Here is a 26,360-nt window from a genome sequence, read left to right as displayed (position 1 = left end):
TCCTTCAGCCTGGGGGATACAGTGAGACCCTCAAAGATAACAGGGCTGGAGCAAGTCTTTCCCAAAGGGCTGGTTTTCTGTTTAACTCTTAAGAAGGAAGGTTGGTTACTGCGGCTCATGCCTGTAACCCCAGCACTTTGGGAGGGTGAGGTGGGCAGATTGCTTGAGCCTAGGAGCTCAAGACCAGCCTGGGTTACACAAGGAAATCTCATCTCTACAAAACAAACAAACGAAAAACCTGGTATGGTGGCATGTACCTGTAGTTCTAACTAGGGAGGCTGAGGCGGGAGGATTAATTGAGCCCAGGAGGTCAAGGCAGCTCTTGGCTGCAGTGAGCCAAGATCACACCACTGTACTCCAGGCTAGGCAACAGAGCAAGACCCTTTCTCAAAAAAAAAAAAAAAAAGAAAAAGAAAAAAACCTAATGGCTGATAGTGAAGGAGCGGATATAACAAGCTGTGTCCCACCTCTCTTCCAGTCATATCTGGGAACTCTGCTTTTAAGATTTATCCAGATCATTTAAGGTCAAGAGTTCGAGACCAGCCTGGCCAACATGGTGAAACCCCATCTTTACTAAAAGTACAAAAATTAGCCGGGCCTGGTGGTGGGCACCTGTAATCCCAGCTACTTGGGAGACTGATTAATGAGAATTGCTTGAACCTGGGAGGCAGAGGTTGCAGTGAGCCGAGATCCAGCCACTGCACTCCAGCCTGGGCAATAGAGCGAGACTAAGTCTCAAAAATATTTCTCTGGGGTCCCCTTGGACAAGAGGGGGTCCTTTCAGTCAGTGGAAGACATGGGATTTTTATTTATTTCTGAGGGCATTTACTGTGTGCAAGTTACCAAGCATTGGGCTGCAAAGATGAGTAAGGTAAGCTCCTGGGAAGCAAGAAGCTTACATGCCCCTTACGATGATGGTAATTCATAATAACTTTGTTTTTTAAATCCTTGTAAATCTTCACAAAGGAAGGGATGTCATGGATGACAAAAGTAGTTACCCAGCTTTCTGCATAAAAAGCCTCCACACCTGCTGGTCACCCACTCATCACTCACCAGGGCCTGTGCCACCTGTCTTCCCTCCTGTCGGCGTGCACATCCCGGACAGACCGATTATACATTGATGTGAAGTCTGAAGCAACAGGTATCTTCACTGTAGTTACACTTTCAGTTCTTCATAATCACGGAATGAAAATGTGAAATACTACCCCCACCCCCAAATTAAAGACATGCCAAATACTTCAGGAACAACCAGGGTTGAAATGTGGCTTCTCCAAGGTAAACCTGATTAGGTCAAAGTATGCTGGTAACTGTTAAACAGCATAAGGGGTGCGGGGAAAGGGTTGTCATAGGTAGAATTTCCACTTTCTTGAGGACCTGGGGTTTGTCTTTGTTGGACATCTCTGGAGCAGCACAGGCCACTCACCCCATGTGACTACTGAGCACTTAAAAATGCAACCACTTCAAATTGAGATGTGCTTGTCAGTATAGAATACAACAGGATTGGCCAGGCGTGGTGGCTCATGCCTGTGATCCCAGCATTTTGGGAGGCTGAGGCGGGTTGATTACATGAGGTCAGGAGTTCGAGACCAGCCTGGCCAACATGACAAAACCCCGTCTCTATTAAAAATACAAAAGTTAGCCAGGCATGGTGGCGGGTGCCTGTAATCCCAGCTACTAAGGGGGCTGAGGCAGGAGAACCACTTGAACCTGGGAGGAGGAGGTTTCAATGAGCCAAGATCATGCCATTGCACTCCAGCCCGGGCAACAGTGAAAATGTGTCTCAAAAACAAACAAATGGACTTTGAAGACAGTATAAACATCTTTATTGATTACATGTTGAGATAATATTCTGGATCTTTAGGTTAATACTGAAATCCTGCTTGTCTGTTTCTTTTCACTTTCTTTTCTTTTTAAATGTGGCCACTAGAACATTGAAAATTACACATGTGGCTTGCGCAGTATTTCTCTGGGGCGTTGCTGATGTAGAGGCAGAGACTATCCCTCCCCAGCAGTTAGACCTCAACACCAACTGCTGTCCCCTGTGGGGATGGCATGCTGGTGGTACATTATGTCTGCTGCTCTGGTGTGGCCCTGTTTTCATTTTTGGGCGCTCAGTAAATGTTACTGGGATAAATGAATTACGGGAATAAATGAGTCCCTCCCCCAGCCTCCTTCAGTGAGGTTTGCAACATTAAAGTCACCATGGGCCACTTTCACTAGAAGCTGTCAATGTCGGGAGGCTTGGAAATTAACTGAGAACTACAGACAGGAAAGATGTAAAACAAATTATTTTCCTATCAAATTGACATTTACAAGAATCACAGGAAGGAGCATGGAAAAGAGAAAGCAGGTCAACCTTCCTTGAGGACGATTTGATAATATGCATCAAAAGTCTTAAATTGTATAAAACCTGTATCCTAGAAATTAACCTTTTTGTAGTTTATTCCAAGGAAGTAATTGGACAAAAGCACAAATACATCTAATTGTATTAAAATGGAAAGTTTAATATTCAACAATAGCAGGTTAAGTATGTTAAAACATTATGTAGTGGCTCAAAACATAGACATTCAAAAAAAGGAAGTGGAAAATCTGAGTAATGTACATTTTGTATCGAATGAACTAAAAATACATAAATTTTTGCATAGATAGAATGACATTAGAAGAACATACACCATAATGTTAACAGTGATTATCTCTGGGTGGTGGAAAATGAGTGATTTATCAGTTTGCTTACTGTTTTTTCTTGTTTTTATATGCAATGAACAGGCATGCACTGACAGTTTTTAAATGAAGTGTGGAAATTATAGATTGTGCAGTCATAGTCAACGTTCATTGAGAGCTTACTTTATATAAAGCATCATGCTGGGCATTGTGCTTTGTTTTTTTGTTTTTTTTCTTTTTTTAAATCAAAACCTTCCAAACTTAAGGATGATGGCCAAAAGGTCCGCTTATTACCCAACTACAATAATAGGAGGGACAGGTAATTAAAGGCAATTGCCACGACAAATAGAAGAGATGCCAAAGTCAACATTTTTTCAAGGAGCTATAAAGCCCGCAGAGGAGTCAGCTGATGGCACAGTGTTGGCTGCTGCACCGCTCAGAGGCTGGGTGACCCGCGAAGAAGTAAGTACTTGTTTATTTGCAGACCTTGGCCGATTCAGCGTTAAAAAACGCTAGGGGCTCGATGCACCTCCCTGGCGGTAGTGCCTCCGACCTCAGCCGGGTCGGGTCGGGTCGCGCCGCCCTCTCCCAGGAGAGACAAACAGGTGTCCCACGTGGCAGCCGCGCCCCAGGCGCCTCTCCTGTGGTGCCGTAGCGCCCCCTGGCCCGAGCCGCGCCCGCGCCTGTGAGCAGAGCTGCCCGGGCACCTAGCGCTGGTCGCCACGCTCCTCCCGGTGAGTCCCAGCTTCAAGTTGCCTCTGGCGCCCGGGTACCCACCAGCGCGGGCTGCCGATGACTGATTCGCGCTCCCCGGACTGGGGCCCCCTCTGCCCGGTCACCCCTACCCAGAGTACCCGGGCTGGGCGGCCCCGCCGAGAGTGCGGGCTTTGTTCGCATTGTCTGAGCGCACCTGAGTGCGGCCTTCCCGGGACGGCGGCGTCGGGGGAAGAGCGCACCTGGCGCGCGCCGGCCTCCTAGCCACTCGCGGTCCGACCCGGGCGAGCTGGTGGGGTTTTGGGAGGGGTGCGGTCAGCAGGTAAGGGGGTAGCGGCTCTGGGTACAGGGGTGGAGAAGGGCATGTATTAAACCCAAGCTGCCCGCCTGGCACAGTCGCGGGGCCTCCTTCCCTGGCGGCCGCGGAAAGGGACTCGCCCTTTGAAGAAAGTATTTGGTGACATGCTCACCTCCACCCCATACCCCATTACAGGACATGTACAGGTGTTGAGGGGACTTGGGGCAGTTTTCCCAGGCAAAACGAGTGCCCCCAGCGAAGTGTCCGCAAGCAGAACCTGAGAGGGGCCGGCTGCCCTGAGACAGTCCTCGTGCTTGGGCAATGGGAAGTCCAGGGGTTTGTTGTTCTGGTGGCTTCCCCCACCTGGCTCAGCCCTGCTTCCTGCGTGTCTCCTTCCCTTCCAATAAGGCTAACAAAACTTTCTGTAGCTAAGCCGACCTTTCCCACACATCCTTCCCACCTTGGGCCCTTTGCCACCTGCTAGTACGGTGAATGGGAGAGTCTCAGAACTGCACCTTGAAAACTTGCTGGGGGCACCAGACAGAAGAGAAGGGAGGAGGGCACCTTGCCGCTTGTGATTGTGGAATCAGGGGTTCCAGCTGAGAGGGGCCTTGCGATGGGGACACCATACTATGCGTTTGATGTCTTAGAGATTGCAATAATTAGAATATGTGCATTTCTCAAATTATAAGCTGCTTTAAGTAAAATCCCAGAACCTCTAAGTGTTTTATAGATTGAGTCCCAAAAATTCAAGGTCTCTTTTGCTTTCAAGGTGACACTATATTAAGAAATGTCGATTTATTGAAGAGTCAGGAAAGAGAAGGGAAGAGGTCAGAAAGGTACCACTAGAGTTGGCAAAAGCCACAGGCATGAATTTGTAAATGCTGCTGGCTTTCAGCAGACTAAAGCCATCCTCTCTTGTGACTGATGGGGGTACAGAGCTCCTCAGGCCTTACTCTTCTTTTGTAGAAATCCAGCCCAGGGCCGTCTCCTAGTAGTATAAGAATTTCTCAGATTAGGTCCCCAGGCAAATCCCAGGTTGGAGAAGAGGATTGCTTGCCTCATCATCTCTGTCTGGCTGAAAACCATCAGTGTATTTTCTTTAAATTGGTTTTTGGTCTACCATCCAGAGATTACAGCCACTGTTTCCCCTCTCTTCAATAGGCACAAGCCCCTGGGATGAATCATAGTCAGAAGCCCATGTTTTTACGGATGAGAAAACCGAGACCCAGTTTTAGAGTGTTAGGTTCAAAGCACAGTTGAGCAGAAGGTACTGATTTCCCATATACCTCCTGTCCCCACCCATGCACAGCCTCCCCTATTATCAGCATCCCCCACTGCAATGGTACATTTGTTCCAACTGATGAACCAACATTGGCACATCATTATGACCCAAAGTTCGCAGTTTGCACTGGGCTTTGTCCTGTTGTACATTTTACATTTGGACAAATGTAAAATGACATAAATCCACCATTATAGTATCAAACAGCGTAGTTTCACTACCCTAAAATATCCTCTGTGCATCCTGCCCTCCCTGCAATCCATGGTAATCACTGATCTTTCTACTGTCTCAATAGTTTTACCTTTTCCAGAATGTCCTATGACTGGAATCATGTAGTATGTAACCTTCTCAGATTGGTGTCTTTTGCTCAGTAATATACATTGATATTTCCCCTCCCGGCTTTTTAATGAGCATCATAAACAACAGAATTGTTATTTGGCAGTGATGGCATCAGAGATAAGCTCCTGGTGAGAATGCCTTTTGATAATAACTCCCCTGACATGTGTGCATCTTACAAAGCATTGTCCTTGCATTCTCAGTACCTGGAAGGGTATTGAGCACAGGGCAGGTGCTTAATAATTTTTACTGGATAAATGAAATTTGATATAATTATAGCAAGGGGAGGGTCAGCAACACTACGAGGTTGTTTTAGAACAACCTCTCTTCTAGCCTCAAACTTTTGAGTTAACGTATCAGTAAATGAAAACCTAGTTTAATTGGGAGGGCTGCAACAGAATTGCTCATTTTAAATTTTATCCAATAAGGCTATTTTAAAATCAAACAAATCCCCACCTCCCATCATCGAGGAAGCTATTGGAAGTCTCTTGGTGACTGTGCATGTGCATTCCCTGCAAAGTGTGTCTGTATAACCCCAAGGGAGCACACTGGGAGAGCTGAATACATTTGAAGTCCCTTCCTTTCTGTGCCATTTCATCTTCTAAATAGCTCTGGACTGCTTACTTTTCCTCTTTCACCCACGACATTACCTGCTGACTTTCCTTGAATGTGATTACTACCCTCAGTCCTCCCCTTCCTTTCCTGGTCATGAGTCTCTTCTCTTGAACTGGATTTCCCCGCTCTCAAATTAGGAAACTTTGCCCTTTACCTGGGAGCCTTCACATTGTGGTTTCATGGGATCCTGGCGACAACCTTTCCAGGGAAATAGGATGGATGGTGTTACCTCCATGTTACAGAGAAGGAAATTGAGAGACTGAAGTGAAGAAATTTACCCAGGAGGCTCGTGCTCAGGTGTCCTGACATCAGATGGTTGCTCTTTCCAGTGCATCTGCATACCGCATGCCTCCTAGTACCAGGTCCATCTGCGTGCCGATGCCTCTGTGTACCACATTCCTCTGTGTACCACGTTCCTCTGCATACCGCGGTGCCTCTGCGTACCGGTGCCTATGTGTACCAGTGCATCTGTGTACCGTGTGCCTCTGCATTCTGGTACCTCTGTGTACCGCATGTCTCTGTGTACCACGTGCCTCTGTGTACCAGTGCATCTGTGTACCGCGTGCCTGTGGTCATAGCTGAGAAGCCCTGGGCTGGACTCTAAGCTTGGGGTTTTCTCGCTCTGTGGCCTTGGGTCTCATCTTCTCCAAGACCATTTCCTCATCTGTAAAAATGGAAATGGTAATATCTACCCTACAGGTTATGAGTGTTGTTAAATGAAATGAATATATTAAAGGTAATGATAAACTTCTAACATCATTCATTTAGAAAGCGTTTTACTATTTAGCAGAGACTTTTCTACCCTGTCTCACTGAATCTTTACAACCAACAGTGGGGGAGTTTATGAAACTGAGATTCTCCCTATTTGGCAGATGAGGAACTAAGGCAGGGGGAGGTTGTTGCTTACAGTCACCCAGCTGCTAGGAGCAGAGCTAGGTTGGAATCCTGTCTCTCAACTTTGGGTCCTGTGTGTGTTCTCACACCTCAGGGCTAATCCGTGTCTCACACAGTGAATTCGGATTGTGTACAATTTAAAGCATTTTCAGATATCATCCGTTAAAACAAACATGAATTCTCTTCTGGCTAAAAATGTCTCTGCAGATGCAGAGAGTGGGAGGGCTTGTGATCTGTGCCTATCTTCCCGGCTTTTCTCCCTCACCCTCCAGGGACTTCGCATTTCCAGGGAAATGGCATGTAGTTCATTCCTTGCTGCTGACTTTTGGTTGTCAGGCCACTGGGTTCTGAAACTTGAATACTTTTAGGGGGAGCATGACTTTCCTCAAGCAGCCTTTAAAATGCTCTCTGCCATGTTAAAGTAGAAATGTGTCCTCCACATCTGCTGACACTCTGGGCCCGAGCCAAATGTTTTGCCAAAGGTTACAAGATGACTTACAGCGAAGACTTCCCCACCGGAGATTTTTACCTCTGATTTTAGCCTTCCCGTTCAGGTGTATGCTGTTCTTGTAAAGGGCTCCGATTTCCATCCTGCTGATTCGGAGGAGGCTGCTGAGGGCTAATCCATTTGGGACTGGAATTGCATTTTGTAAGGAGGTAGAAATGGTTTCCTCTTTTTCCTTACACTCATTTCATTTCCGACGGTAGAGAAGGCAGACGTTATCCTGCAAAACTGCCTTCAGCTATCCCCAATCCAGCTCTTCTTTTTTTTAAAAAAGTAGCTTTGTTTTGGCTTTTATTTCTTCCTGTGTCATGGGAAATGTAATTCCTGGGTAATGCACAATGGAAATTTTTGTGGCATCCTGCAGCAGACTTCACATGCCTGCTGTCCCAAGTGCAGCTAGTGCTGCGTGGAACCAGGATCCGAAGGCCACACTCTGATGAGGAGATAGGGGGCATGGGGAGCATCTACATCCATGGATGAGAACTCCAGAAGCCAGAAATAACGTGTGGGATTAGCATGAGTAATGGAACAGAAGGGAACAAGGTGATGAGCGAGGTGTAATGGAAAAGCTTGGCGATGTGGACCTGAGAATGGGTGGTCTGTTCCAGCCCCTGGCTTGTGGATCACTCCCAACTTCTTTGTAGGAAGCCAGAGGGCCCTGGCAAATCTCATCTTGTGCCGGATGGAGTGTGGGAGCTGCTGGCAGGTATTAGCCAGCGGGAGGGGGAGTGGGTGGGGGGACGGGACGGAATTGCCAATGTGCAGGATTCAGGGTGACAGATTTTTAAAACTGTGCTTCTGTGCTTCTGAACTGCCCTTAGTTCATAGCCTGTTTTCTGGAGCCTGGACTTCTGCCAGAGTGTCCCCTCTTACCGGCAGCCCCAGCACCTCTCCCTTGTTGAACATTCTGTGGCAGTTTTCCCCAGAACCGTGAAGGTGATGCTAGGAGGCCAGAATGGAATCTGATCCACTGATTAGCTGTGTAAGCTGGGGCAGAACACTTCACTTCTCTGTGTCTCAGCTTTCTCGCCTGTGAAATGGGGATAATATACCCTCCCTGGCTGGCTGTGAGGATTAGGAGAGAAGACACGAAGGGCGGAGCCTGGTGGCAGGCACACAAGAAATGCTCATTACATGGTAGTAGCTGTTGATTTTTACTGTGGAATTCACCCTTTAAAAAAAAAAAACAAAAAAAGCTTTCCAGGTATAGGGCTGTATTTTGGAGGTCAAATTAGTATCGTAGGAAAATTTCGATATGAGAGGGGAATGAGCTGCCTATTAGAGATGACTGGGTGGGAATAGAGTGCAAACAATACTTCACCAGCATTGCAATAGCATTCATTTCATTAATCTTGGTATAAAAAAGAATGCAGTGAACACAGTGAGTGCAACGATGCCCTGGAAGTGCCCCTCTAGCCCTCCTGCAGGAGGTATTCTGGTGTTTTGTTTATCTAGCAAGCAAGGACCAGATATGTAGGTCTCTGGAGCTCCAGCAGAGACTAGATGCAGTCTGTAGTCTTGGGCATTTGCCACCTGGCAGTCAAGACAAACGTATCACCAGGCAGTTTCAGCATGGGCTGTGTGACGATAGGGGTTGTATTGAGGGGGACAGGAGAGGGAGGTGCCGCAGAGATTGCAGAGTCAACACCGTCTGATTGATCCAAACAACTAGCAGAAGGCATTTGACCTCCTGTGTGCATTTGTAGATTGCCAACATACATTCTATTTTAATGAGCAGAAACTTGGGCGACTTTGGAAAAACATGCAGCTGGGCAAGCAGAGGCACATAGTGGATCGAGATCAACCTGCTTAAGTTGGTCTCATAGCATGGAGGGAAGGGGCCTGTGTTTACTGGGTGCCTTCCTATGTGGCAGGAACCTTCTGTACCTCCTTCCACCTTATCCTCACAGCAGCCTGGGGAAGTGGCTGCTAGAGTCCTTGTTGTATAAATAATTAACAGGCCTGAGCCTTAGTCTCCTGCCAGTGCCCAGGGTCAGAAGCTGTAACTCAAGAAGATCATCCTGAACCTAAGGACTAGAGACAGCATTGAGAAGCTCTTCACCGCATCCTCAATGCCTCGTCCCGGCGTGACTCACAGGTGGCAGGTGGGGGCTTGCTCTGCCTCTGTGGTGTGGAGTAAGAGAAAAAACAAAACAAAACAAAAAAAACATGTCCTTAGGGGAAAGGGAAATCATGAGTCTTCCTTGCTGGCATGCGCAGGGCTGGAAGCTAGCAGGAAGTGTGTGCTGCAGGCCAACATCCTTCCCGCCACCTTTCTCCCTTTGATCATGTCTGGAGAGGTCCTGACATCCTGGCTCTTGCCATGTTAGGTGTCTGATTTTCACTTAAATCAGGGGAAGACTTGAGCCTCTTAGTTATTTGAAGCAGGAAGACCCTGCACGAAGACTCGGCTGGCGGGGATATTTGTTTTATAATAGTTTATTTTAGGACTGCTTTGAAATCCAAGGAGCTCTATAGACTGTTCCAAGTGGTGCATATTCTAGAATTAGGTAGAATCTGGTGGCATCATGGAAATAACCATACAGCCTGAGAATATTGTGTGGTCAGTACATGTTCCATCCCCCAGGAGGACCACGCTCTGTGGCACCCTGGACTCCCTCCCCCGCCCCCAGCGAGATGATTGAAGGTCAGATGCATGATGAGAAGGTGGATCTCTGGAGCCTTGGTGTACTTTGCTATGAATTTTTAGTTGGAAAGCCTCCTTTTGAGGCAAACACATACCAAGAGACCTACAAAAGAATATCACGGGTTGGGCCGGGCGCAGTGGCTCATGCCTGTAATCCCAGCACTTTGGGAGGCCGAGGCGGTCATATCACCTGAGGTCAGGAGTTTGAGACCAGCCTGATCAACATAGTGAAACCCCGTCTCTACTAAAAATACAAAAATTAGCTGGACATGGTGGTGTATGCCTGTAATCCCAACTACTCAGAAGGCTGAGACAGGAGAATCACTTGAACCTGGGAGGCAGAGGTTGCAGTGAGCCGAGACCGTGCCATTGCACTCCCACCTGGGTAACAAGAGCGAAAGAAACTCCATCTCAAAAAAAAAAAAAAAAAGAGTATCACGAGCTGAATTCACATTCCCTGACTGTAACAGAGGGACCCAGGGACCTCATTTCAAGACTGTTGAAGCACAATCCCAGCCAGAGGCCAATGCTCAGAGAAGTACTTGAACACCCCTGGATCACAGCAAATTCATCAAAACCATCAAATTCCCAAAACAAAGAATCAACTAGCAAACAGTCTTAGGAATCGTGGAGGGGGAGAAATCCTTGAGCCAGGGCTGCTATATAACCTGTCAGGAACATGCTACTGAAATTTATTTTACCATTGACTGCTGCCCTCAATCTAGAGCGCTGCAAGAAATATTTGTTTTACTGAGCACCTGGCAGTGCCTCAACCTCCCTATTCAGAAAGCTCCACATCAATAAACATGACAATCTGAAGTGAAATTAGCCACGAGAATTGTGCTGCTTACACTGGTTCATAATCTGGAGGCAAGGTTCCACTGCAGCTGCCCCCTCAGCCTGTGCCAGGCATGGTGTCCTCCCAGGAGACAAATCCAGAGTCTGGCTGTGGGGAAAGTGACCACTTCGCCCTGACTCGATTGGTTAAGGAGCTCTGCAGTAATGTTCCAAGTATCTGAGTGAGTGTGTAACATACTGGGTTGGCCAAGCCTAATAAAGCTGTTGGAATGAGGATGTGATTCAAGTGTGAAAATAAAGATTTTTGGCCGGGCATGATGGCTCACACCTGTAATCCCAGCACTTTGGGAGGCTGAGGCGGGCGGATCACGAGGTCAGGAGATTGAGACCATCCTGGCTAACACGGTGAAACCCCGTCTCTACTAAAAATACAAAAATTAGCCAGGCACGGTGGTGGGCACCTGTAATCCCAGCTACTTGGGAGGCTGAGGCGGGGGAATGGCGTGAACCCGGGAGGCGGAGCTTGCAGTGAGCCGAGATAGTGCCACTGCACTCCAGCCTGGGCAACAGAGCGAGACTCCATCTCAAAAAAAAAAAGATTTTTGTACAGATTTGTATTTTTTTCCTCTGGTGGCATTCCCTTAGGAATGCTCTGTGTCTGTCCAGCACCCCGGCAGGCCTGGTTGGGTTTCTAGTCCTCCTTAACCACTTATCTCCCATATGAGAGTATATAAAATAGGAACACATACTCTACCTCCATTTAGGGACTTGCAACGTCCACATCCCGGGTTCAAGCGATTCTCCTGCCTCAGCCTCCTGAGTAGCTGGGATTATAGGTGCCCACCACCATGCCTGGCTTATTTTTTGTATTTTCAGTAGAGACGTTTCACCGTGTTGACCAGGAGTTGGCTGGTCGCGAACTCCTGAACTCAGGTGATCCACCTGCCTCGGCCTCCCAAAGTGCTGGGATTACAGGCGTGAGCCACCACGAAGGGTTTATTTTTATTTTATTTTATTTTTTATTTATTTATTTTTTTGAGATTACAGGCATGGGCCGCCGCGCCCAGCCCAAAGATCTTATTTTTTTAAAAACTTCGGAGTCATGGCATGTGTGTAAACTTTATGCAAATAAGTATGTCAAAAAAACAAAACTGAGCTGGATGTATCTTGAGGTCCACACATCATAGGTTCACGATGGAGGCGGGGATCCAATGGGACTTTTAAAACTCTAAGACAGCTTAGCCACATCGGGGCCCTTCTCTTCACTTTGTAAGGGAGGACCCACAGTCTCTCTCAAGGTCACAGGGCACCAGGATGAGGACTAGGGCCCCTGGGTTCATGTAGGCTCTCTGCCACCACGGGGCAGGTGTGGCTGCTGCCTGGGTGGTAAAACTTCTTTAAAAATAATTTTTCTTGGCCAGGTGTGGTAGGGTGTACCTGTAGTCCCAGCTACTCGGGAGCCTGAGGCACAAAAATCACATTAAGTCCCAGAGGCGGAGTTTGCAGTGAGCCGAGATCGGGCTGCTGCACTCCAGCTAGGGCTACTGAGTGAGACTCGATCTCAAAATAAAAAAATAAAAATAAAAAATTTCTTCTTCCTTCAGCCAGATTATGATTCATAAATAATTTAGATGATTAGTGATGACTAGTGGATAATTTAGATAGTGCAGGCTTTCTTCAGATGTTGTCTTATCTAGGGAAAGGTTTGTTAACCGCATTAGGTTTCAGAAGATGAGGACGTTGAAAATCAGATCTTGAGCCTGTTGAATTCTAACTCCTCATCAAGAAATGGAGACCCTGAGAAAGGAGTGACTTTGCCCAGAGTCACATGGCTAGTCAGGACCCAGGCAGAGCCAACACCCCGGGCCTCTTAACTCCGGGGAGAGCAGGAGAGCACACCTTCCCAGGGCGTGTGGAGGGTGGGGTGCATTTGGGGGTGGATGAGAGAGGTATCCTGGGGAAGATAGTAGATTGGTGTCTAAAACGAAAGTAATTGGAGTAAAGTCTTCCATGACTTTTTGGGAATTGGGGACTTTTCCAGGCCACTGTAGTTATTGTGCTGAGGGCCTCCGGGGTCATATCTGTGACCTGGAAAAGGCTGAGTTGGCATCTTGTTTGGCGGTGTGACTTGGGGCGTTCACAGAACTAATTGCTGATTCTTTCCTTCTTTTCCCGTCTCTGTAGTTATATCAACATGCCCCCTTTCCTGTTGCTGGAAACCATCTGTATTTTCCTGTTTTCCAGAGGTAAGTTGTGTTTATTGGTGGTGGGGAAGTACTGAGGTGTCGGGTGGAGGGGTTTCTTGCTTCACATCCTGTTGATTTTCAATTCTAAAGGTCTCTTGAATCCACCTGCATCTCCCCTCCGTGGCTACCTCCCTAGTCTAAGCCATGTCATCTCATGTTTGGATCACTACAGAAGCCTCCTGCTGGTCTCCCTGGGTCCCCTGTGGCTATTTCTTTTTTTATTTTTAAGTTCCAGGGTATATGTGCAGGATGTGCAGGTTCATTACATAGGTAAATGTGTGCTATGGTGTGTGCCATGATGGTTTGCCGCACCTCTCAGCCCATCACTTAGGTATTGAGCCCAGCATATATTAGCTGTTTATCCTGATGTTCTCCCTTTCCCCACCCCACCCCACCCCACCCCTCAACAGGCCCCAGTGTGTGTTGTTTCCCTCCCCATGTCCATGTGTTCTCATTGTTCAGCTCCCACTTACTTTATTTATTTATTTATTTATTTATTTGAGATGGAATCTCGCTCTGTCACCCAGGCTGGAGTGCAATGATGCGATCTCTGCTTACTGCAACTTCTGCCTCCCGGGTTCAAGCGATTCTCCTGCTTCAGCCTCAGCCTCAGCCTCAGCCTCCTGGGTAGCTGAGATTAGAGGCACGCACCACCACACCCGGCTAATTGTTACATTTTTATATTTTTAGTAGAGACGGGGTTTCACTATCTTGGTCAGGCTGGTCTTGAACTCCTGACCTCAGGTGATCTGGCTGCCTTGGCCTCCCAACATGCTGGGATTACAGGCGTGAGTTGCGGCGCCCGGCCCTCAGCTCTTACTTACGAGTGAGAACATGCAGTGTTTGGTTTTCTGTTCCTGCATCAGTTTGCTGAGGAGAATGCCTTCTGGCCCCATCCATGTCCCTGCAAAGGACATGATCTCGTTCCTTTTTATGGCTGCATAGTATTCCATGATGTATATGTACCGCATGTTCTCTATCCAGTCTATCATTGATTGGGTTCATTCCATATCTTCACAGCGGCCATTTCGAAATGCAAATCGGATCATGTCTGGACCCCTCTTCACCCCCAAATAAAACTTTTCAGTGACTTTCTGTGGCTTTTTTTGTTGTTGTTTTTTGTTTGTTTGTTTGTTTGTTTTTGAGATAGTCTGGCTCTGTCGCCCAGGCTGGAGTGCAGTGGTGTGATTTCGGCTCACTGCAAGCTCCGCCTCCTGGGTTCATGCCATTCTCCTGTCTCATCCTCCCGAGTAGCTGGGACTACAGGCGCCTGCCACCATGCCCGGTTAATTTTTTTTGTATTTTTAGTAGAGACAGGATTTCACCGCGTTAGCCAGGATGGTCTTGAACTCCTGACCTCGTGATCCACCCGCCTCGGCCTCCCAAAGTGCTAGGATTATAGGCGTGAGCCACCACTCCCGGCCAACTTTCTGTTGCTCTTAAGAGGCTTTGTCTCATCTTACCCCTGGCCATCGTGAGTCCCCTCTGTGCCCTTTGCACAACAGCCCACTCTCCTTCCAGTCCTGCCCTGCATCCTTGCTCCCCGCCACCAAAAAGGTTCTGAATTATGTTGCCCGTCTGCTTGGATCACCCCCTCGCCCAAACACTGCCACCCTGGCAAACTCCTCCCCATCCTTTGGCCCCAGCTTAATTCCCCTGGGACCTCTAGATATGTCTCATCCCCTCTTCAAACCCCTTGTAGTCCCTGCTCTGTAGCACTTAACACAGATATGAGTTTTGTGTGCATTTTAAAATGACATCTTTTCCATAAGACGTAAGCTCTTCAAGGAAAGAGACTGTACATTCTTTAACATTATTTATTCACCACTGTATTATTTCAGGGCCTGCACTGGGCAGGGCTCACAGTTTATGCTCCAGAAATAAATTAAGGAATAAATAATGGAGCAAATTCACTTTCTTTTTACTTCCCACTTTGTCCCTTTCAAGTTCTAGCCTCTTTGAAATATGAGAAGGTAGGAAGGAATTAATGTGTCTGCAGATTGTTGTCTTATAAGTAAGAACAGGTAGACTGGGCGGCCAAGCTGTCCCAGCCTTGTGAGGCTCGGGATCCTCTTCTGTAAAGCCAAGGGGTTGCACAGTGGCCTCTGGGATTCTTTTTTGCAATTCCTCCCTGGTCTGTGTTTCCATGAGTAGATATTTGTTCTCTGCTGAATTGGCTAATGTTAACACCTGCCTGTTTCCTGGAACCTCACGGGCATCAGAAAGGCTGGTGGCTCCAGCCTGGCTGCCCAGCCCACCTGTTTCCCTCTGTCTGTAAGCCAGGTGGGGTGGATGGAAAGTGTAACACAGCAGCTTCATGGCCAAGGGGTTGGGGAGTGGTGAGATGTGTTTGGGGCCAGGGCCTGAATGAAGTCTCTGCAGTCCCGGGCACAGTCCAGGTGCTGTTCCAGCTTGTCATGGACCTTTGCCTTCTGTGGCCCTGTCCAGCCTCCCGATCGCGATCACATACACTTGATCTGATCATCCTTGGGTTGTGCAGATGAGGCAGGGGAGGCCCAGAGAGGCCCTGTGACCTGCCCAAGGTCACACAGCTATGTGGCAAAGCTGGGACTAACACCCAGTTCTCCCTACTCCTGGGTTGGCCGTACCACTCGGCTTCTCTGGAAAGATAAGAATGTACAAAAGTTCTCTCTAAGACTTGGCTGTCACATCTGTAAAGTGAAAGAATTTGACTAGATTAGTGATTCTCAACCCTGCCAGCTCAATAGTGTCACCCATCCTGCAGATTGAAGTTCCGGAGTCCAGGCAGCTGGTCTTCAGGGGGGCTTCTGACTTGGTTGGAAAAAGCAGCAGCAATCACACATGAAGCAGCCGCCTGTTCAGGGGGAGCCTCTGCAGTCCTGAGGACATTTCACAGGGAGCATGGGGGATGTCACCCGGGCTCAAGGTGGGCTCACCTGAAGCCTGCCACCTGCCATGACAGCTGAGCACAGGGCACAGAGGCATAGTTAGCTGAACGACATCTTTAGTGAGTGGTCTCTGCTCACAGAGCTCCCCTACCTTCCCATCCTGGGGAGATGGCTGGCCTACCTTCAGCTGGAGAATTTGCTGGTAACATATTTAAAAAGAAACTGTATTTTTCTGTTCTTTGTGGGGTCTTGAGGATTCCTCAGCTACTGGGCCCTTTGCCAGGAGAGTAATTCACGGACTCAGTTCAGGAAACCTTAGGGCCTGTGTGTTGTATGCAGAGGGCTGGACGAGGCTCTGTGGAGGACTGGGTGGAAATGTTCCTGCCCTCGGGGAGCTTTCAGGCAGCCAGGCGAGGGGCTCGTGGGAACAGCATCACATTATGGGGTGGGCTGCAATGGGCCCAGGCATTGGCATGGTCGTGATCTCTGAATGCAGTAAGCAGAAAGCCTGTAATTCTTTTTTTTTTTTTTTTTTTTTTTTGAGATAGAGTCTTGCTCTGTTACCCAGGCTGGAGTGCAGTGGCATACTCTTGGCTCACTGCAACCTCCGCCTCCCGGGTTCAAGTGATTCAACTGCCTCAGCCTCCCGAGTAGCTGGGATTACAGGTGCCTGCCACCACACCCAGCTATTTTTTGTATTTTTAGTAGAGATGGGGTTTCACCCGGTTGGTCAGGCTGGTCTCGAACCCCTGACCTCAGGTGATCCACCTGCCTCGGCCTCCCAAAGTGCTGGGATTACAGGCCTGAGCCACCCTGCCAGCCTGTTTTTGTTTTTGATGCTGCCCCTCCCTCTGTCCCAATAGCTGCCATGGATTTTCTTTTCTTTAATTATGTCTACTGTCTTTCTTTCTAGTCTAAGTCTTGTTTCTGTCTCTGGTGGCAAAACAGCAGCAGCAGACTGTGCCAGATCTAATGAGAGAGATTTGTCCGGCAGCTTTTGGCTGTGGAGCTGTCTGCTGGCTCAACACATTGACTTAGAATCTCCATGAGTAGAGATTGAGGGGAGGAGGGAGTATTAGGTGAGCAGGAACTGTCTGCTCAAAGATACAGTATGGAGAAAGACTAGTTTAGTTTGCATGGGGGACTAATGAATGGGAAGGAGCTGGGAAAGATAGAGCTGGAACCAGCCAAGAGGGTGCTGAGTTAGCAGGTTGACCAATGACGTGGGTCCTTGCTGTCACTCCCCCAGACTGAAACCCTCTTTTGGAGTCTCTTGTCATCGCTTTCCTGGCAGTTGCAAACCTTGAGACCAGGTGCCCTGTACTGTGTGATTCCTCCTGTCCTCCCTGCTGTTTCTCCTTCACCTTTCTTTACAGTAGCCCCCATGCTCGTCTGCCACTCAGGTTCAAACAGTTCTCCTGCCTCAACCTCCCGAGTAGATGGAACTACAGGTGCCCGCCAACACACCTGGATAATTTTTATATTTTTAGTAGAGATGGGATTTCACCATGTTGGCCAAGCTGGTCTTGAACTCCTGACCTCAGGTGATGGGCCCACCTTGGCCTTCCAAAGTGCTGGGATTACAGGCGTGAGCCACCACACCTGGCCTGCTCGTGTTCCTTCATCTGCCCCATTTCCGTGACCTGGCCGCTCCTAGGCTCTGCCCCTCTAGCTTTGGTTCCTCTGTGTTTAGTCGCTGCACATGGACATTTACAAAGCATCTGAGTGTACTTCTCTTCTGCCACTAGACACCTACCAGCTGCAGTTGCGGAGAGGATTTTGGCTTTTCCAAACATCCCTTCTGGGGACCCCTTATTGTCTTCAGGACTTCCATCATGGGTGGCTCACTGTTCCGCAATCCTGTGACCTCCTCGGCGTCTTACCCCTGCCTTCCAATGTCCCCTCCCCTCCCCTCTTTGTCACAGAGTCTCGCTGTGTCGCCTAGGCAGGAATGCAGTGGCGCAATCTCCGCTCACTGCAACCTCCGCCTCCCAGGTTCAAGCAATTCTCCTCCCTCAGCCTCCAGAGAAGCTGGGACTACAGGCACACACCACCATGCCCAGCTAAGTTTTGTATTTTTATTTTTAAATTTTATTATTTATTTATTTATTTTGAGACGGTGTCTTGCTCTGTTGCCCAGGCTGGAGTGCAGTGGCTGGATCTCGGCTCACTGCAAGCTCCGCCTCCCGGGTTCACGCCATTCTCCTGCCTCAGCCTCCCGAGTAGCTGGAACTACAGGCGCCCGCCACCATGCCTGGCTAGTTTTTTGTATTTTTAGTAGAGACGGGGTTTCACTGCGTTAGCCAGGATGATCTCGATCTTCTGACCTCGTGATCCACCCACCTTGGCCTCCAAAAGTGCTGGAATTACAGGCATGAGCCACCGCACCTGGCCATGAAGATTAATCTTCAAGGCAGTGAGATGTATTTCCTGAGGGGCCTGGCAGGGGTAGTGAGGGAGCTTCCAAGGATGTGTCTAGAGGTCGTGCAAGGAGCTGCACTCCCAGGAGACTGCGGTTATTACACCTGACCAGGGACAAAAGTTTTCAGAATCACAGGCTCTCTAGAGCTCCGCTGTGTGTTATTTTTATTCTTTTCTCTTAAAACTACCCACATTTAAATACAAAGATACCTCACAGAAGTGAGGTAATTGGGGGGTTTCTTTATGTTATCCATCTGGTAATTTTTGAAATGCAAGAATCATCACTCCCCCACATTCTAGGTTTCTCTGCTGTTACCTGTTCGGTCACTTAATGTGGAGATTGAGCCTCCTCCCCTCTCAGCATTTTAATGGTTGCTTCTGGTGTTTTCTCTCCTAGTGCCCCCATCTCTCCCTCTCCAGGAAGTCCATGTAAGCAGAGAAACCATCGGGAAGATTTCAGTTGCCAGCAAAAGTAAGCCCAGGTTCTTCTTAACCCTCTGGATGCCCACTCAGACCACTCAGACCTCTGCATGAGGGACTGGAGGAGAACTGTGTTCTCCCAGAGAGTTTCTGCCCCTTTTCTGTCTTTCTTTCATGCTGTGGCCAGAGTCATTTCCCCCAAACAGCGACCTGACCAAGTTACTTGGTTTAAAAACAAACAAAAGTGGGTGCCTGTAATCCCAGCTACTCGGGAGGCTGAGACAGGAGAGTTGCTTGAACCCACGAGGCGGAGGTTGCAGTGAACTGAGATTGCGCCATTGCACTCCAGCCTGGGCAACAAGAGGGAAACTCCATCTCAAAAACAAACAAAATAGCTCAGTAAACCTTTTTTTGTTTTGTTTTAAAGACAGGGTCTTGCTCTTGTTGCCCAGGATCTGCAGTGCAATGGCACAATCTCAGCTCACTGCAGCCTCGACCTCCTGGGCTCAAGCAATCCTCCTGCCTCAGCCTCCCAAGTAGCTGGGACCATAGGCATGCATCACGCCCAGCTAGCTTTTGTGTTTTTAGTAGAGACGGGGTTTCGTCATGTTACCAGGCTGATCTTGAACTCCTGAACTCAAGCAACCCGCCTGCCTTGGCCTCCCAAAGTACTGAGATTCCAGGTGTGAGCCACCATGCCCAGCCTTAGTAAATCTTTATTATTGAATTACTTGGCCTCTGTCTCAAGGTTTTCTGTTATCTGCTCACCAGGTGATGGAGTGGCTACCTGCCATGCCCATCTCCCACCATATTCCTTCTTTTCCACCTTAATCAGTATCCCTCCACATGACTGCTGTTACTGCTACTGAACTCTTGGGTAATATGGCCTCACATATCAGGGTGCCTGTGTCCACACTAGATTGTGGCCCTCCAAGGCCTGGGACCAAGCCTTTTCAGTGCTGCTCACTGGCCCAGTAGACCCCCTCATAGAGCTTAATTGGCATTGTTGAACTAGGTTCTTCCATTATCATAACACAAAGGCTTTCATGTGAGGGCCTATTTGTGGGCATCACACCCATGGTGCCTGTGCTTCCTGCTTCAGAGGAGGGCCGCCTTCTGCAGGTTAGTTCTCCCCTTTCATGCTAAGAGGGGCAGCAGCCTGGCCCACCACAAGGCTGTTTATGCCTTCACTCTGCTTCGGAAGTGAGACCCACTTGCTACTGGTTGTCACCTGTCTGTCCCGCTCTCCCTAGTGATGTGGTGCTCCGCTGCAGTGGACATCCTGTTTCTGTTAGATGGGTCTAACAGCGTCGGGAAAGGGAGCTTTGAAAGGTCCAAGCACTTTGCCATCACAGTCTGTGACGCTCTGGACATCAGCACCGAGAGGGTGAGTGCAAGTCTTTGTAGATGTTTGTGTTAGGGCATCTTCTGTGATAAGGGACAGAAACCCGGTCTCAAGCAGAGGAGGCATCTACTGGCTTGTGGAGCTGGGAAGACCAAGGGGCTGAATCCTGCTTCCTGGCATGGTGGGATCCCAGGGCTGAGTTGAGGCTATAAGGCATCTTTCTCTCTCTCCTTTTTTTTTCCCTTCTCTCAATTTTGTTTTCTTTTGGTTGACTTCCTTCCCAGACAGGTTTTCCTGACATAGCCAAGTTGTCCTGCATTGTTCCTCAAGCTAGTGACCCCAGTAAAAATTAAGGGGACTTTTTTCTCTATAGAGCAGGTCAGAGCCCCAGGTCACATGATAATCTACTGACCAATCACAGCAGTCAGAGGGAAAAGAGTTTCTGGCCAGACCACAGTCAAGAGTGCTGCCATGTTTTTGGGGTAGGGAGTGGATTTGACCTTCTAGAAAGAGAGGTTGGGTTGTATTTGCAGAACAGTGGGAAAGGGAAAGCATGCTAAGCAGACTAAAGCTGTTACTACCTCAGCAGACTGAACATGAAACACAGCTCCTACCCTCTCTTGCACTTGAGAGAAACTACTCCTGCTTGAGTGGATCCAGACAGTATCCTCATTTCTTGTTCTTCAAATAGTAGGTCTTAAATATAGCAGAGTGTGGTAGCTGTGGCTCTTATTTCTAAAAGGGGCTTTTTTTTTTTTTTTTTTTTTTTTTTTTTTTTTTTTTTTGAACAATCCAACAGAAAAATGGGCAAGGAACAGAGACAATTCCCAGAAAATGAAACACGCAAGGCCTTTAGGCATACAAAAAGAAGCCCAACCTCACTCACTCAGAGGGTCAGCAAACCCTCTGCCTAACATACAGTTTTTCACTTACTGGGTTAGCAAAAAAAATCCTAAATTTGGTGACATGCTTCACTGGCAAATCTTGAAAGAAACTGGTGTTCTCATACACTGCTGGTGGAGTGTGAAATGGTGCAGCCTCTGGGGGGAGTCGAATAGTATTCATCCCAGTTACAAAGGCTTGGATCCTTTAACCCAGCAATTCAACATCAAGGAATTTATTCTACAATACACACGCCCATGCAAAATAGTACCCATACAGAGTTATTCATTGCAGCATTATGTGTATAAACTGTAAAAGATTTCAGGCAATCCAGACGTACATTGAGGGGGACAGATAAATCCATTATGATGCATTCATACCCTGAAACACTAGCCAGCTCCAGAGAGTGAGTGAGGAAGCTCTCTGATATGGAAAAACACCAGAACGAGCGAAGTGTCAAAGTAACCTGCAAATGGTGTGTATGTTACTTTCTATGTAAAAGATAAGGGGGGATGAATGAAAATCTATCTTTATATTTTCCTGTATCTGTATACACTCTGGATGGATTTGTAAGAGGCCGAGAACAGTGGTTTCATTAAGGGGGAGGTTGGGAAGTGAGTTGACAGAGCACAAGGCCAGAGGGAGACTCATCAATACAGACTCATCAATACAGACTTAAATATTTTCTGGATTTTTGAATCATGTGAACCTACTCAAAAGTCAACTTAAAAATTAAGAGAGGCCGGGCACAGTGGGTCACGCCCCCAGCACTTTGGGAGGCTGAGGCAGGCGGATCACGAGGTCAGGAGATCGAGACCATCCTGGCTAACATGGTGAAACCCTGTCTCTACTAAAAATACAGAAAATTAGCCAGACATGGTGGCATGTGCCTGTAGTCCCAGCTACTCGAGAGGCTGAGGCAGGAAAATCGCTTGAACGCAGGAGGCAGAGCTTGCAGTGAGCCGAGATCGCACCACTACACTCCAGCCTGGGTGACAGAGTGAAACTCCATCTCAGGAAAAAAAAAAAAAAAAAGATTAAGAGAGGATGTAGCCTGGAAAAGCCGTCATTACTTGGATGAGAGACCAATTGCATACAGGTTGAGGAAGGAAGTGGTTTTCCAAGATAACATTCCTAGATTAATCCTACTAAAACCTCTAGGATTTAGGAGAATACATGCCTTTTAATGAGGGTCAGATTTTCTGCAGAATGGTGTGTCGTTTTATTAGCTGGAGCACACTACCTGGACCTTAGACCGTCTTGTACCTGAGGACTCCATAGCAGCATCATTCAATCTAGGCACAAGCAGCCCAGAAGTTTTCTAACCATGATGTTAAACCAGCATAGACCCTGAAAGGGCCGGGCCAAAAAGTGCCATTTCCCCACCATCCTCTGCACAGGACCCTGTTTTAAAAGAGTTCTTTATAAAGTGTCACTAGTTACTCATGGAGGAATAACATAAAGAGAAGTAGCATGAAGATTAAACATTGTTGACCTTGGCATTGATGTAGTATGTTCTGAAATGAGTAGCCTGGAGACCCTGGGGTTGGCTAGTTGGGAATGTAGGGTCCTATGGATTATTAGTGTGTGTCTCACAGATGGGGGAACAGGCTCAGAGAGGCTAAGTGACTGTCAAGGATCATACAGCAACCTCAGGAGAGAGCTAAGTGTGGAAGAACTGGGGCTCTTGACTCTCAGCCCAGGACTTGCTCCATTAGGCCATTTGTCTTAGCCCTCAAAATTCGCACTTTGCTATCACACAGCAAATGGCCAGCAGTGTGGCAGTCTGTGTGTGTGTGTGGGGGAGTGGTGTAAGAAAACCGTGACAAGAAATTTCCTGGCTGATGCTATTGGGAGCAGATCCCAGAGTTCAGGGAATTTAACCTGGGCGTTGCTGGACCACATCTAGAAAGTGTCATTGAGTTCTGGGGGCTGATTTCTTGGTTAGACATGGGCCAGTCAGTGCCCATGAGGGAGCCAAGACAACCAGAGGCCTGGAAACCTCTATGAATGAGGGAACCTGAGGATCATTTTCATGTGAAAGAGAGCAGACAATGGCTCTGTGTTTTAAGGGTAGAATCTGGGTGTTCAGGGAGTTAGATTCAGGCTTAACCTGAGAAAAGCTTTCTCGCAGCAAGACTTGAGAAGCAGAGGAATTGAGTGTTTACTTGGGTGAGTGAATTAGTGTGTTGACCCCCAAGGTCAGGTGGACCCCTTGGCATGCTGCAGAAGGGTTTTTGCATGAGGGCGATTTAAGATGGTTTAGTCTGACTTGTGGCTTCAGGCTTTATGTTTTTGCTGCTGCGTTTTTTTTTGGTTTTTTTTTTTTTGTATTCTCTTTTTGTTATCTCCATGTACAAGGGATTTCATTTGTGCCGTGTTTTACTTGCTTTAACTTTAGTTTTCAAGAAGAAATGTCAGGTAGCTGTAAATTAAGACTTTTATGGATGCTCTGTTGTTAAGGTGGATTTAAGGTGTTTGAAGTCTTCCTCTTAACACTTAAAAGCTGAGAGGTTCACTTCCTGGCTCTAATGTAGTGACTGGGGCAGAGTGATTATGGCTGGTGAGATAGCTGGGCGGGCCTGTTTCTGAGCATACAGTAAACTGAAGATAAAAGGCAACTATTTTGTTCCCAAACCACCAATTAAACAAAATGCTTTAACTACTGACTTAAGCCGCTTCCTTCTTGTTTTGAAGTTATATTTCTTCCTGTTTAACTCAAGTAAACACACCCAGCTGTTGGTCTCAGGAGAGGTTATTTTTTCAACTAAGTAATTCATTCACATGGGTTCAATAAAAAGATGTACAGTGAAAAGTCTCCCTTTCACCCACACATTTTCCATTTGGCCTGTCCCTCAACTTGTATTCTTGAGTCTTTTCCAGAATCACTTTGTGCAAATACAGGCAATATGAATAAATATTCTTCTTTCTCCCTTATTACACAAAGGGTAGCCTACCACACACATTGTTCTCTCATGCCTTTTTTCTCCTCTTATTTTCTTGGAAATCTTTTCATATCTGGATACAGGTATAATTTTTTTACAGGTCATTAAAATGTTTCATCATAAAGATTTATCAAGGTCTAATTAACCCCTAATGATGGATATTTGCTGTTACAAATATATTGTGATCTTGTAAATAACATGATTTCACACGTACAAGTAGGATACATTTCCAGTAGCCCTATGCATTTTTTTTAATTTTCTTTTTTAAATTTTTCAATAAATATTTAAAAATTGCCCTCCATGGATGCTGTACCAATTTACATTTCTACAAGCAATGTTTGCGAATGCTCATTTCACCCTGGAAACATCGTATATGGTTTTTTGCTAAATGGATGGGGAAAAATGCTATTTCATTATGGTGAGCCCAGGTGTCTTTCCATTAAAGAGTTATTTGTATTTCCTGTTCTGTGATCTCTGTTCAAATCCTTTGCCCATTTTCTGTTGGATTGTTGGTCTTTTGTAGGTTGATTCTTATTTTTTTATATATTGAGGAAGCTAACCCTTTAACATGAATTGCACATAATTTTTCCATTTTGTCTTTATTTTTTTATTCTGTTAAGGTATGTTTCATCCCACAGAAGTTGTTTTTTTTTTTTGGTGCATTCACATTTGTCAATCTTTCCTTTATAGCTTCTGGATTTGAAGTAATAGAAAGTAAGGTCTTTTTACACATTGAAATTTTAGAAATTCTCCTGAGGTTTTCTAGAACTTTCATATTTAGATTTTTCACCCCAAAATCTTGAATTCATTTACAGTTTATCCTTTATTTTTTGTGGAGTGCTCTCCAGTTGTCCCAATATCATTGACTGACTAGATCATCTTTTCCCCCTGGTTTGAGATGCCCCTTTTTAATCACACACTAACTTCAAGGAAAACCTAGGAAGCTCTCCTTCCCAGAAGCTTCTTCCCGAGATCACCTACTGGTCTGTCTTCCTGTGTCCATCTCCCCCATGTGCCCACTGAAGACTGAGATTTCATTCTGCTTAAGGTGCGGAAGAGCTCCTCCCCAGAGCACCCTGTCTGCAAAAGGGAACCCCACCCAGCTGATCTGGAGCAGATGCCGCCGGCCTGGTGTGGCAGGGCGTTTCCATCATCTCCCAAGTCCCAGGCCTGTCGAGGGAACGGCAGTGAGGGAATTCAAGTGAGGAGCAGAGGGCAGCATCATTGCTTAAACATGACTCACTTGGCCCATTTGCACTCTTGGCCAGAACTAGGGTTAGTTTTGAGAATAGTAACAGAGAATGTTGTTTCTCCAGGGGTTTTGGAGAACCAATGATGAGGTGCAGGCCTTGGGCGCTCGGGAGGAAACCTGAATGTTTGTAGCCTTCTCTGCTCAAGACATGCTAGTGCTTTAAGGATCCAGAGAGCGACTTTACTCAGTTTCCTTTCTCCAGTTTTGCAAGGCATTGGATCTCCTGTGGCCTCCTCAATTAGGACACAAAATCTATGTGGATTCACCAGTGTTCTCCTTCATTATAGAAGAACTTCAGCCCCAATGCTGGTCGTCTCAGTTGTGGATGCTGATTGTCCCCCAGGTCTGACTGTGGTCTAGAGACCTGGACTCTAAGTTGGCAGGAGCAGGTCTGGCGGGGCTGACCACCCAGTCAAGGACTGGGTTGTGGGGTGGCTGTGCTTAGTGATGAGTTATCAGTGATGGTGGCTGTGGTTAGCTTCGCAGCAGCCCCAGTTGGGTCAGTAAGTGTTTTGCTGCTGGCCTGTGCTGGCTGCTAAGAAGGCAGGAGTTATAACTGGGTCTTAGGGAAGACCATAGGCACAAAGTCCGATGGCCTGGCTGCCTTTCTTACTAGTCCTGGGCAAGTAAGCATTTGCCTTGGGCCAGATGTATATATTCTCCACATTGGGATTTCTCCACCCATAATGTGGGTGTTAATAGTGACTCTGTGGATTAAATGAGATAGTGCATGAAACTGCTCAAGACAGCACTGGCAGCTGGGAGGCAGTTGGTAAAAGTGAGCGGAGACCCTGCCCTAAAGATTCACAAGCTCAGCTGAGAACACTGCCAGAATGTTCAGCTGCCTAGCAGAAGGTCAGTCAAGAAGATTGAATTGGGGTCATCAGTGCAGAACACAAACAGATTGGCTGGTTTTTTTTTCCAGGTTCTCCAAAGGGGTCTTTGGAACTTCCTCCCAGGGAGACAGGAGAAAGCTCTGGCATTGGTGTTTGTTGAGTGGGTGGGAGGCAGGGTTGTTAACCTTTCTTGCCCCTTCTTTCCTCTTAGGAATGTTTTTGACTTGACCCCAGTCTCGGGGCCCTGAGCCCACTGTCTCCTACTGCAGGTCAGAGTGGGAGCGTTCCAGTTCAGTTCCACTCCTCATCTGGAATTCCCCTTGGATTCATTTTCAACCCAACAGGAAGTGAAGGCAAAAATCAAGAGGATGATTTTCAAGTATGTATGATCAG

At 47.3% G+C, this 26,360-nt stretch overlaps 1 protein-coding gene across 3 annotated transcripts in view; it reads left to right on the top strand.

Annotated features, from left to right (window-relative positions):
* Positions 1–694: 694 nt before the first annotated feature.
* Positions 695–26,360, top strand: part of VWA2 (von Willebrand factor A domain containing 2) — a 53,225-nt gene continuing 27,559 nt past the window's right edge. The window contains exons 1-6 of one of the 3 annotated variants that reach the window (XM_031652049.1): positions 695–1,141; positions 3,041–3,123; positions 12,935–12,996; positions 18,685–18,759; positions 19,961–20,094; positions 26,237–26,346. In XM_031652049.1, the coding sequence (XP_031507909.1) occupies positions 12,945–12,996; positions 18,685–18,759; positions 19,961–20,094; positions 26,237–26,346 (371 nt within the window). In that variant the 5' untranslated portion in view covers positions 695–1,141; positions 3,041–3,123; positions 12,935–12,944. Of the gene's footprint in view, positions 1,142–1,764; positions 3,396–12,934; positions 12,997–18,684; positions 18,760–19,960; positions 20,095–26,236; positions 26,347–26,360 lie in introns of those variants that run through there. The other 2 variants (XM_031652048.1, XM_031652050.1) reach the window with 2 other exon arrangements.

This window comes from Papio anubis, chromosome 11 (assembly GCF_008728515.1).
Source record: "Papio anubis isolate 15944 chromosome 11, Panubis1.0, whole genome shotgun sequence".
Classification (NCBI taxonomy): Eukaryota; Metazoa; Chordata; class Mammalia; order Primates; family Cercopithecidae; genus Papio; species Papio anubis.
This window is presented reverse-complemented; position numbering and strand designations above follow the sequence as displayed.